The sequence below is a fragment of the Amyelois transitella genome, chromosome 24 (assembly GCF_032362555.1).
Source record: "Amyelois transitella isolate CPQ chromosome 24, ilAmyTran1.1, whole genome shotgun sequence".
NCBI classification, from domain to species: domain Eukaryota; kingdom Metazoa; phylum Arthropoda; class Insecta; order Lepidoptera; family Pyralidae; genus Amyelois; species Amyelois transitella.
The window spans coordinates 1274136-1287622 of NC_083527.1; the positions used below are offsets into that span (position 1 = coordinate 1274136).

A 13487-nucleotide genomic window follows, 5' to 3' on the forward strand; every position below is an offset into this window, starting at 1 on the left:
GCAACTTGCGAATAATGTAGAGAAAAATACGATTTATAAAATAAACTTATATTCTATCGGCGATTTATTCCTGATGCTGCCAAAATACAAGCTCCACTTAATATAGTTCTAGGAGGTCCAAAATCAAAAGGTTCTCAACCCATCACGTCGGGGTATATAGCAACTTGCGAATAATGTAGAGAAAAATACGATTTATAAAATAAACATATATTAGTTGTTATAATCCCATTTCCAAATTTTATATTCAGGCAAACTAGCCAACCTTAAAATTTCTTCTTCACCACTAAAGAAGTTTACACTAAATTTATTAAATTCGAATGACGAGTAAAGACGTGGTCAGTCAAGTTCTATACAATTTTGGGTGTAACATGGCCGAAAAAGCGCTACATAAATGAAGCAACTTAAGGCGTTATGTGAGCAACACTGCATATTGATATTGTTTGTTTCATTCATGCCGAGTATTGCCGAGTTGCCGAGTTTCATGAGCTAGGACAAGACATACATATTACCTATCTCTATTTAGTTTGTGGATAACACTTATCCAAACATACATGCAAAATAATGCAATGTATTGTATGTCATTCAGTATTTAATGCAAGTTGAATTAATAAATAATGTCCGACCTGAAAATTTGTAGAATTTGTTTACGGACTGAGTGTAACGTGTACGAATATGAACGATTCCAACTCAAGTATTATTATGAAGAAATATTGGCATCTAAAGTAAGTTTATAATTTAAAATTAAATTATCAAAGTATGCTTGAGCCGCAAGTTTAAAGCAAAAGCTGTAGTCAATTATTTTTAATGATTGTTTACATATAATTTTACGCAGATCCGTCAAAAATCGATCAGAAGGGACCGGCCTTTTTTATAGAAACTTTCAGTAAAATAACTCTGCAAGAGCGTCCATGGTCGAAAGATTTAGGTGCCCTGCTAAAAAAAAATAGAACAAGTAAAGCGTGTGGGCGTTCAAATCCTGCCTAGGCCATGTACTCTTTTCTGAGTTTATGTACCTACATTAGTTTGAGGGCTAACATGCTTAATGTGACACCTGTGCAATTTATAAACTATTGCACATTAAACAAGCATATATTTTTATTCAACTTTTGCCACTAAATAGTGTGTTAAACATAAGTATGAAAACTTCATCTCACTTTTACAGATCCCGGAGCCTGACTTATTACCTCACTATTTCTGCTATGAGTGTGTTGCTTTACTGTGCAAATTTCACAAGTTCAAAAGAAAATGCTTCACGGGTCAGATGGTACTTCAAGAGATGCTTTGCAGTGGAGCGGTAGGTGTCTTAGATGCAGGAATAATAGAATAGAACTTTGTATTTTAATGTTTCTACCTACATACATAAAATAATGCCTCTTTACCTCTTTTCTTTTTCTTTTTTTATTTTTAATGTTTCTACCTGTTTATTAAAATCATAACTCTATTTATTTTCTACTGCACCAATCTGTATATTAATTATTGTCATAGGCCTCCTGCAACATGGTCCACTACTCCTTGTCAGCTGCTTCTCTTGTGCATGTGCCATCAGCTATAGATTTGACACCATCCACCCATTGTCTAAATAGTTTGTCATAATTTCTCTTTCTGTGTTTGTAATAATTACTTTATTATTTGTATTATTGTTTGTAAACTCTTTATTGCACATGAAAAGAAATTTTTGAATAGAAATGAAAAGAAAATTTTATAACAGGTGTATAATCTACCTGTTATAAAAAAAATAAAAAAAAACACTTATGATTATAAAATTTTGTTTTTCGCAGATAACTTACCAAGCTGTTTACGAAGTGGACAAGAAAAGTAAATCTCTAGATTCCAGTCTCGGCATCATTATGGTCTCCAATCGTGTCAAAACATACACTATGCTAGAGACGAATGCGAGTAGCGATGACGAAATATACAATGATGATACAGACTTTAATCATGATCTTACAGAAATAAATAATAAAGAAATTAAACAGGTTATTGATACAAATGAGTCTGAAATACAACATACAAATGTATCAAGTCAATTAGAAAACGTTCAAATTATAAGTATTAAGTCGGAAAAAGAGGATGTTTATGATGCAACGGAATATAAGTTTGAAGCCGATATAAAAATTAAGAAATTGAGTTCGTTATATTGGAAGAGGATAAATCTTAGCGAGGAAGAGGCTGTGACTGAATTTAGGGCTTGTGCGAAGAACCCTAAATATCTAAAAGCTAAATATCAGTGTATGATGTGTTTCAAAGGGTTTTCTAAAGAGGAAATGCTGAAGAGGCATCATCAATCGCGACATAGTGAGGTAAATATTAATGTTTATACAATCAGTTTAGAATATTTCAACACTTTGGTGTATGGTTCTTGAACTTTTAGGGACAACAACCCTTTCTCTTTGGCCTTAATCTTGGATGATAAGTATTTATTATGAAATATAGTGTATCGTTAAGTTCACTTTGTACCTCAAAATACAAGTATCGAACTTCGAGGCTAACTCAATCTGTCTAATTGGACCCGTATATACATATTATATACATATAATTATTTATTTACAAATATTTAGTGCCGTGTGGTTCCCGGCACTAATAGAAAAATAATAGGAATACTCCGTCCCTATGGATGTCGTAAAAGGCGACTAAGGGCTATTTAGTTGGGGTTATTCTATTAGGCGACAGGCTAGCAACTTGTCACTATTCGAATCTCAATTCAAGCCAAAAAGCTGAACGCGGCCTACCAGTCTTTTCGAGACTGTTGCCTCTGTCTACCCCGCAAGGGATATAGACGTGATTCTATGTATGTATGTACGTATGTGCAAATATTTGTATGTTTTACTATCATGGTGCAATAAAGATTTTTATCTATCTATGTGCCGTGTGGTTCCCGGCACCAATACAAAAAAGAATGGGACCACTCCATCTCTTTCCCATGGATGTCGCAAAAGCCGACTAAGGGGTAGGCTTATAAACTTGGGATTCTTCTTTTAGGCGATGGGCTAGCAACCTGTCTCTATTTGAATCTCAATCCTATCTTAAAGCCAAATAGCTGAACGTGGCCTATCAGTCTTTTCGAGACTGTTGCCTCTGTCTACCCCGCAAGGGATATAGACGTGATTATATGTATGTATATATCTACAATCTATCTATCTATTTGTAATTTCTCACAGACAATCGGTCGTATGGAGTGCCGTTTCTGCAAGATGCGTTTCAGACACAATTGTTCACTAGTGAAACACATGCGCGCGCATTACAACAAGTTCCAGTGTCTGAGATGCGACCTAGTTTGTACTTTGGAGTGGGTATAATCATTTAATTATTTTTTTTCTGTGTTTTTTTATTATTTATGTGTGCCGTGTGGTTCCCGGCACCAATACAAAAAAAAAAAGAATAGGACCACTCCATCTGTTTCCCATAGATGTCGTAAAAGGCGACTAAGGGATAGGCTTACAAACTTGGGATTCTTTTTTGGGTTAGCATTAGCAACCTGTCACTATTTGAATCTCAATTCTATCATTAAGCCAAACAGTTGAACGTGGCCATTCAGTCTTTTCAAGACTGTTGGCTGTGTCTACCCCGCAAGGTATATAGCCATATGTATGTATTTATGTATGTTCATTTAAGCTGTCTTAAATGCAGATTTTATCACGATATTTCTCCTCACCATATCGCCAAGAACATCCGTTAACATTAATTTAGCATAGATACCGTATTCATTAGCGAATCAAAAAACATAACCCTTAGCTTGCAGTCGGGTAAAAATTTGTCATTGGTAGGTACATTATCGTAGTGGGATTCGAACCCGCCTACCGTGGAATAAGAACGCTTTTTGACTCTTGCACATGATTTATCGTTTTTTTTTTAAATTTATTTACAGGCAAACGGCACTTTTACATGACGAATATCACAGTGGCATAGTGAGAAAATGCGCGTTTTGCAATGAGGAGTTCAAGTTAGTATAATTTTATCAAAACACCAGCTGTGCCCGCGACTTCGTCCGCGTGGAATAGTTATTTTGGGCATCATTGAAGCCTTCAAGGATGAATAATTTCCCGTTTTTTTCACATTGTCCATTATTTCTTTGCTCCTTATAGTTGCAGCGTGATGTTATATAGCCTAAAATCTTCCTCGATAAATGGTCTATTCAACGCTAAAAGAATTTTCAGCTCGAACCAGTAGTTGTTGAGATTAGCGCGTTCAAGCAAACAAACAAAGAAACTCTTCAGCTTTATAATATTAGTATGGATGTGTACAGAACGCCGACCATTAGTTTATTAACCCTAAATATGCCGTGTGATTTCCGGCACTTTAGAATAGAACCACTCTCTTCCATGGATGTCGTAAAAGGCGATTAAGTGGCTTATAAACTTGGGATTCCTCTTGTAGGCGATGGGCTTAATTTATGTTCATTTCCAATGTAGGGCTTCTAGAGGCTTCTTAAATGGTTAATAACCTGACACTTCTTGAATCTCAATTGTATCATTAAGCCCTCCAGCCGAATGTGGCCTTTCAGTTTTTTCGAGGAATGCGGGAAGTAACTCTGTCTTACTGTTATGCTTTTACGCTTAAACCATAATACATACATACATAAAATCACGCCTCTTTCCCTTACGCTTAAACCACTGAAGCGATTTTAATAAATTTAATAAAATTTATATAGTTCTAATTTAGTCTATTCAACACAAAAATATTTTTTCAATTCGAACTAGTAGTTACAAAGAAACAAACTCTTCAGCTTTACAATATTAGTACCTATAGATTTGGTTGTGCAGTTCACGCGTTTTATTTGTTCGACAGACACATGTCGACATACTATTCACATCTGCGCACGCACCGCAGCGAGTTCGTGTGTACTTTGTGCGGCGTCTCGTTCGTGAGTAAAGCTGGTTTGCACCAACACAAGAGGAGGAAGCATGTTTTAGATGAAGTTGTAAGTACTCTGATGATAATAAATAAATATACAGGGTGACTTTTAATTCAACTGCCTAAATTTAACTGTTAAGTGTACTCATCTAAAGGATATTTAAAAACGTTAAAAGAAAATTATCGGTTCATATTTCAGAAAGTACGAAAAAATAAAAGTAATGAAGATGTAATGAAGCATGGGCTTCTCAGCCGTTTGAGCCTATTTTCGCCGGCCGGGGTGATATGACGTATTTAGGATCGTGGATTTTGATACTTTTATTTTTTTCGTACTTTCTGAAATATGAACCGATAATTTTCTTTTAACGTTTTTAAATATCCTTTAGATGAGTACACTTAACAGTTAACTCAGTCACTGTACCCATGTACAGTCTATGTTTAAAAGAATGCAGTTGTTTTAAATGTCATCCTGTATACGGGACAAATTACACAGATTGAGTTAGCCTCGGAAGTAAGTTCGAGACTTGTGTTACGAGATACTAACTCAACGATACTATATTTTATAATAAATACTCATATACCTAGATACATACATACATACATATGGTCACGTCTATATCTCTTGCGGGGTAGACAGAGACAACAGTCTTGAAAAGACTGAATGGCCACGTTCAGCTATTGGCTTAATGATAGAATTGAGATTCAAATAGTGACAGGTTGCTAGCCCATCGTCTAAAAGAGGAATCCCAAGTTTATAAGCCTATCCCTTAGTCGCCTTTTACGACACCCATGGGAAAGAGATGGAGTGGTCCTATTAATTCTGTAATGGTGCCGGGAACCACACGGCACATATACAACGACAATAATTGACGTTTTCTTTTGCAGGACAGCCCTGATGACTTTGAAGATTTGAACACTTACTGTGCGAGGTGTGATATACGTTTTGAAACGAGGAAGGCATTTGAAGAGCATTTGTTTCATTCCACTATGCATACGGACAATTTAGGGTGAGATTTATAAGTATTTAAATACCTGGGTAACCATTGTTATTTTGTTATCTGGTTCAAATCAAGGATCCATACATACCTATACAGGGTGACATTTAAAACAACTACATCCTTTTAAACATAGACTATACCCATGCTTCTGAGCCATTTGCGCATATTTTTATTTAAATTAAACGTCATCATTTTCACATTTAAAAAACCCTCAAAAACTACGTCACACACTTTATTAAAGACCAATACTACAAAAAGAAATTAAAACTAAACATGTAAATAAATGTCTGAAAAATAAATTATTTTTCTAGTATCAAGATCAAGTAAAGTACAGAATTGTCGAGATCGCTCAGCTGAATGCATTGTGTCGTTGACCTCTGAATCTTACGCGTCGCTTTTCCGCCGGCCGGGGTGATATGACGTATTTAGGATCGTGGATTTTAATACTTTTATTTTTTTTCGTACTTTCTGAAATATGAACCGATATTTTTCTTTTAACGTTTTTAAACATCCTTTAGATGAGTACACTTAACAGTTAAATTTATGCAGTTGAATTAACAGTCATCCTGTATACATACAAACATTCATAAAATCATGCCTTTTTCCCGGAGGGGTAGGCAGAGACTACATCTTTCCACTCGCTTCTTCTTGCACTTGCACTTCATCCACATTCATAACTCTCTTCATGCAAGCTCCTCGGTTTCGGGTACTCTTGACCTGACCCTTTGTCAGGACGACCTTAATTAATTAGGATGACCTCGAACCAAAGATATATTGATTTATAAATAACTCCTACAAAAGAATACAATTTATTTTTTGCAAATTCCACTGGAGCTATAGTTTTTATCGGGATGAAAAGTACCCTATGTCCTCTCTCCAGACTCTTAATTATATAAATATACGTAAAATTTCAAGATTGGTTCATGCGATAACGATTGATGCGACAGCAAACAAACAAATACATAAACTTACTTTCTCATTATTATATTTGGGATTTATCAATAGTTTCAAAGTCAACCAAACCATATTATATGGAAAAATATATTTCGAATGAAAATATAGTAAAACAATACGCTGAACGTGGCCTTTCAGTCTTTATAAGACTCTGTCTACCTCATAATATAGACGTGATTATATGTATGTATGTATTTTTTTTCAGACAATTTAGTTAATCGACAACAATTTACTAAATCGTTATTTCTTTCATAATCGTTAGAGCCGTTTTCGAAAACGCTTGTACACGCGAGTCATAACCGCCCATAATCATTATATCTTATGCCAATATGTAATAAAAATGGTGTTGGTTTATTTCAGAGACGATACTGAGGATGTTAAGAAAAAAATCTTAGGAAAAAAGGAAAAAGCCAAGGTTAGTTAAATTTATATCTTATATATCGCACCTCGCACCTCGTACCTCGTCAAGAAAGTGTTTGTTACACTCTGGAGAAGGTTTTAGAAAATTTAACCGACTTCGAAAAAGGTGGATATCGTATGGAAGCGGTTTTTTTTTTAATATATTTAGTTGGGATTCATATTATCGTTATTTTTTTCAGATCACTAATGCGCTAAGGAAAACGTACGTATTATGAAATATTTTTAAATATTGTCATGGTTTAAATCTGAAGGACATACATACATATATATATATAATCACGTCTATATCCCTTGCGAGATAGACAAAGCCAACAGTCTTGAAAAGACTGATATGCCACGTTCAGCTGTTTGGCTTAATGATAGAAATGAGATTCATATCACAGGTACACACAGACCATCGCCTAAAATAAGAATCCCAAGTTTATAAGCCGATCTCTTATTCGAGTTTTATGTGATTCCATTCCATTTTTCCATGGGAATGAAAATTCAAATTCAAATTCAAAATTTCAAAATTCAAAATTTTTATTCATTACTATAGGATACTATATATCGCTTAATAATTGTCAAAACGTATGGTTTAACAACATTGGTTGACGTCAAATAAATTACTTAAAAACTAAGTTTACTGCCGCTTCCAAGGCAGTGCAGAAGAAATGAGACGGAGTTGTCCTATTCTTTTTTTTTTATTGGTGCCGGGAACCACACGGCGCCTTATTCCTTCTCAGTACTCCTAATGTTCATAGACTTGCTTCACATAGCTTTTATCTTTTTAAAGGAATACGGACGAAGATATAATCGGCATAAGTATTCCAAGAAAAAGGGTCAAGAAGGTCAGAAGGCTGCGTCGGAAACCCACAACTTGTTACCAGGTTAGTTAGTACCTAGTATATCAAGTTTCTTTTATAACATACTAGCGACCCGCCCCGGCTTCGCACGGGTGCAAAATTCGGAAAAAATTATACATAAAAACCTTCCTCTTGAATCACTCAACCTGTTACAAAAAACCGCATCAAAATCCGTTGCGTAATTTTAAAGATTTAAGCATACAGACAAACAGACTAAAATAGCGACTTTGTTTTATACTATGTAGTGATGTAATTTTTATTTGCACTTTGCACTAAATTATAAAGCTGAAGAGTTTGTTTGTTTGAACGCGCTAATTTCAGGAACTACGGTTCTAATTGAAATCTTTTTGTGTAGAATAGACCATTTATCTAGGAAGGCTTTATAACTTATTCATCCTTGAGGGCGCTTCAATGATGCCCAAAATATTTTTTCCACGCGGACGAAGTCGCGGGCACAGCTAGTTTCATAATAAATAACTACTTATACATATTTACCTCACTACGCCGCGACTGATGATGCCTCTTCAGCATTTCCTCTTTATACACTGATATTTAGTTAGTACATACATACATAAAATCACGCCTCTTTCCCGGAGGGGTAGGCAGAGACTACCTCTTTCCACTTGCCACGATCCCTGCATACTTCCTTTGCTTCATCCACATTCATAACATTTAGTTAGTCCTGAATATTTTTTTATTTTCAGTGCGGGCAACACTTCGCAACTCAGCAGGCGTGTATGAAACACCATCTAGCGGAGCATCCCGGCACTTCGTTCTATTCTAACAACGAGAGAGCGATTTGTGAAATTTGTGGAGCGTCTTTAGCTGTATGTTAATTTATTTTTTACATACATATATATAAATGTTACGTTCAGCTCACGTCTGGCTTAATGATAGGATTGATTTATTCAAATAGTGACAGGTTGCTAGCACATCGCCTTAAAAGAAGAATCCCAAGTTTATGAGCTACTGCAAACTACTGAAATCCATGGGAATGAGACGGAGTGGTCCTATTCTTTTTTTTTATTGGTGCCAGGAACCACACATTTATATATTATTAATTTTTTTAAGCTCCTTTTAAATAATTTCATTCACGGTTTGACTGGTATGCGGGTATGTATGTTTGTTCGCAATTATCGCGCGTTTCGCTGAACCGATTTTGATGCGGTATTCAGAAAAGTATTTGTTATACTTAGGAGAGGGTTTTTGAAATTTTACCGACTTTACAAGAAAGTAGGATATCGATTGGAGGCGACTCTTTTTACAAAAGTTATTTGGCTATGGATTAAATTGACAGGTTGCTAGCCCATCGCTTATAAGAAGAATCCCAAGTTTATATCCCCATATACCTTAGTCGCTTATTATAACATCCATGGGAAAGAGATGTAGTGGTAGTACTATTTGTTTTTATACTGGTATCGGGAATCACACGGCATTTTTTTATCACATATTATCTATTACTCCAAAGTCTGTAATATATATATTTACTTGATAAAAATCGAATATTTTTCTCTTCCCTACAGCCCGGCAGCATAATAAACCACATGAACATGCATTCCCGCGAGAAGATGCACCCGTGCGAATTCTGCGACAAGACATTCCATGCGAGTTGTAGCCTGAAGCGACATCTAGTGGTGAGTTTTGATACTTTTCATTATATGCTCTTAGTAGCGACACCATTAGAAGAAATAGATAAGGCACCGTAAGAGTAAAATATACAAAACAAGAAATAGCGACATCTCGTGGTGAGTATTGATACTTTTCATTATGTGCTCTTAGTAGCGACATCATTAGAAGAAATAGATAAGACACCGTAAGAGTAAAATATACAAAACAAGAAATAGCGACATCTAGTGGTGAGTTTTGATACTTTTCATATGCTTTTATTACCTGACATTATGAGAAGCAGAAGCGATATCTATTGGTAAGTTTTGTAACTTTTAATGATCTTTGAAATGATACTTAGAGTTGGTATGAGGACTACTCCATCTTCCCCATGGATGTCGTATAAGGTTTATGGGATAGGCTTATAAACTTGGGCATGTTAATTTAGGCGACGGACTAGCAGCCTGTCACTATTTGAATCTCAATTCTATCATTAAGCCAAATAGCTGAACGTGGCCTTTTAGTTTTTTCAAGACTGCTCTATACCCCGCAAGGGATATAGACGAGATTATATGTATGTATTATTAATAAATATTATGATACAAAGCGAAAGTTTGAAATCAGTCAATCAATCAATCAACACGTAATTGTTTCAGACCCACACAGGAGAGAAGCGGTTTCCTTGTTCAGTTTGCGGAAAACGTTTTACACAAAGTAACAGTATGAAGTTACATTACCGCACGGTACATTTGAAGCAGCCCTACCCAAAGAGGTTTGTATAATTATTAACTAGGCTGTCTTAATATATTTGTTTAAATACATACATACATATAATCACGTCTATATCCCTTGCGGGGTAGACATGACCAACAATGGTGCATGCATGTAATTTAACAATTCACTAATTCCAATTTATATTTTGTTAATGTACCAAATAAACGATTTTTCTTTCTTTCTTTTTCTTTTCAATCTTGAAATGACTGACAGACTAAGGGATTGGCTTATAAACTTGGGCTTCTTCTTTTAGGCGATGGGCTAGTAACCTGTCACTATTTGAAACTCAATTCTATCATTAAGCCAAACGTGGCCTTTCAGTCTTTTCAAGACTGTTGGCTCTGTCTACCCCGCAAGGGAAATAGAAATGATTATATGTATGTATGTAGGTTCAATAAAAAATATAGGTACAATTGAAATTAGATCTATAGTAGTTAACATAACGGAATATTTTATTGGCATCATGACCATTTTACTATATTTTTTTTATTTTATTGACAGAAACAGAAGAAAAAAGAAAGAAGAGCCTCAGAGTGCGATGGAGGACTCGAAATCTGAGGAGTCGGACAGTATGCCGGAACCCGAAATGGGTTCCATGGGTCCCAAGCCGGGACTCGAGCCGGTACCCAACGTGCCAATGGACTGCGGCAAACATATGTCAGAGGGAAATGTTTATTTGACCCTAACGTAATATGAATAAAATTGCTTTTCCTTTGAGAAATATTGTTTTCTTTGTCGCCTTTTAGTGAAACGTCGCAGGTAAGAAAGTGCTGTGTGGTTCTCGGCACCAATAAAAAAAAGAAATAGGACCACTCCATCTCGTTCCCATGTATGTCGTAAAAGGCGACTAAGGGATGGGCTTATAAGCTTGGGATTCCTTTAGGCGATGGGCTAGCGACCTTCACTATTTGAATCTCAATTTTATTATTAAGGCTAACGTGGCAGCTGAACGTGGGTCTGTCTACCCCGCAAGGGATATAGACGTAATTATATGAATGAAATAATGAATGATCATTAAGCCGTACAGATAAAGGAGCCTTTCAGTATTTTAAAGGCTGTTGGCTCTGTCTAGGCAAGGGATATAGAAGTGACTGTATGTACGACTATGTATTCTTTTGGTAATTTTTTGTGTAACTACAGTTGGAAATATTAAATTGTTGACCCGAAAGCCACACTTTATGATGAGATTAGGAATCAGGTAGAGACAGTTTGCTTGCCCATTTTTTTAAAAAAAATCGCAAGTTTATTTGTTTTTATTATACTTATTATCTATAGATAACTAACAAGTGGTCTTTAGCCTATTAAAGACCGTTGGCTCTGTCTACCCCGCAAGGGCTATAGACGTGATTATATATTACGTTAGGTATGTTATAACTAACAAGCTGACACATTATGTTATTTTTTTCATTGCTACTGGAAACAATTTGCTGATATTATAGGATTCAAACTCAAAACCCACAGTACGGCGGAGATTTACTTCACCACTACACCACGACGTCTTAATTATTAATTCCGTTCAAGTAGATATAGTTCAAACGACCGCTCTAACGCTCCCGAAATTCTTGAAATTAATTCCGCAAGATGCCACTTAAGTAACGTATTTGCATGAGAATTCCTCTGAAACTGCCAACTTTCTGACCTGAGATTTGCGCGTAATCCATTCAAAACAGACCGCATTAATATGTAGGTACAGTGGGCTGTATGGAAAACCAGCTTTTAATCGCCTGCGCGAATTATGCGCCACCTACAATTTAATATAGGTTTTTCGCAAATACCACGGCAGCTATAGTTTTTACCGGGCTGATAAGTACCCTATGTTCTATTCAGACTTAATTATATATACAAATTTTCGTAGAATGAATTCTCAAGAATATTGGTTCAGTAGATAACGACTGAAGAGGTAACAAACAAACTTACTGCTAATTTTGTCGCTTTGTCATAGATGGCATCAAAATCGTCGCTTTTTCCAGATGGCGCTAAATTCATGCGTCGATGAAGCAAAAGAATGCAGAGATCGTTGCAAGTGTAAAGATGTAGTCTCTGCCTACCCCTCCGGGGAAGAGGCATGATTTTATGTAGGTGTGTGTCTTGTAGACGTATCGAAAGTTGTATTTATATGCAGGCTATGTTAGCCACTATACATAGAATGACGAGTTTGAGGCATGAACTTAGTAAACGGATTGCATAATACATACATACATACATACATAAAATCACGCCTCTTTCCCGGAGGGGTAGGCAGAGACTACCTCTTTCCACTTGCCACGATCTCTGCATACTTCTTTCGCTTCGTCCACATTCATTACTCTCTTCATACAAGCTCGGCGGTTTCGGGTACTTTTGACCTGACCCTTTACCAGGACGTCCTTAATTTGATCAAGATACGTTCGTCTAGGTCTTCCCACTCCGACCTTTCCCTCCACACTCTCCTTGTATATCTGCTTAGTCAACCTGCTTTCATTCATCCTCTCCACATGACCGAACCATCTTAACATACCCTTTTCTATTCCTGTAACTACATCTTCTTTCACATCACAACATTCCCTTATCACGCTGTTCCTTATCCTGTCACTCAATTTCACACCCATCATACTCCTTAACGCTCTCATTTCCACTGCATTTATTCTGCTTTCATGCTTCTTTTGCCATACCCAACTTTCACTCCCATACATTAATGTCGGGACCAACACGCCCCTGTGCACAGCCAGTCGAGCCTTTTTGGATAGTTTCTGACTGCTCATAAAGGCATGCAAAGCTCCATTCACCATGTTCCCCGCGTTCACTCTCCTTTCAATATCACTATCATACTTGCCATCTGATGTAAACTTTGATCCTAGATATACAAACTCTTTCACTTGCTCCACTTTTTCTCCTCCAATCAAAATATTACATGCTGTCATTTCTTTCTCCATTTCAAAAACCAGTGTTTTAGTTTTACTTACGTTCACTTTCATTCCTTTCTCTTTTAAAGCTTCATGCATACAGTTTACCATCTCCTGTAACTCCTCCGCTGATGACGCCAGTATAACCTGATCGTCGG

At 36.2% G+C, this 13487-nt stretch overlaps 1 protein-coding gene across 1 annotated transcript; it reads left to right on the plus strand.

Annotated features, from left to right (window-relative positions):
* Positions 1-517: 517 nt before the first annotated feature.
* LOC106137961 (zinc finger protein 345) lies at positions 518-11138 on the plus strand. The gene is made up of 14 exons (XM_060951390.1): positions 518-722; positions 1163-1294; positions 1779-2300; positions 3159-3286; positions 3866-3940; positions 4786-4918; positions 5737-5858; positions 7164-7218; positions 7403-7425; positions 7999-8092; positions 8773-8895; positions 9592-9702; positions 10330-10445; positions 10949-11138. Exons 1-14 carry the CDS (start codon positions 615-617, stop codon positions 11136-11138), a joined length of 1932 nt encoding a protein of 643 aa, XP_060807373.1. The 5' UTR covers positions 518-614.
* Positions 11139-13487: the final 2349 nt, after the last annotated feature.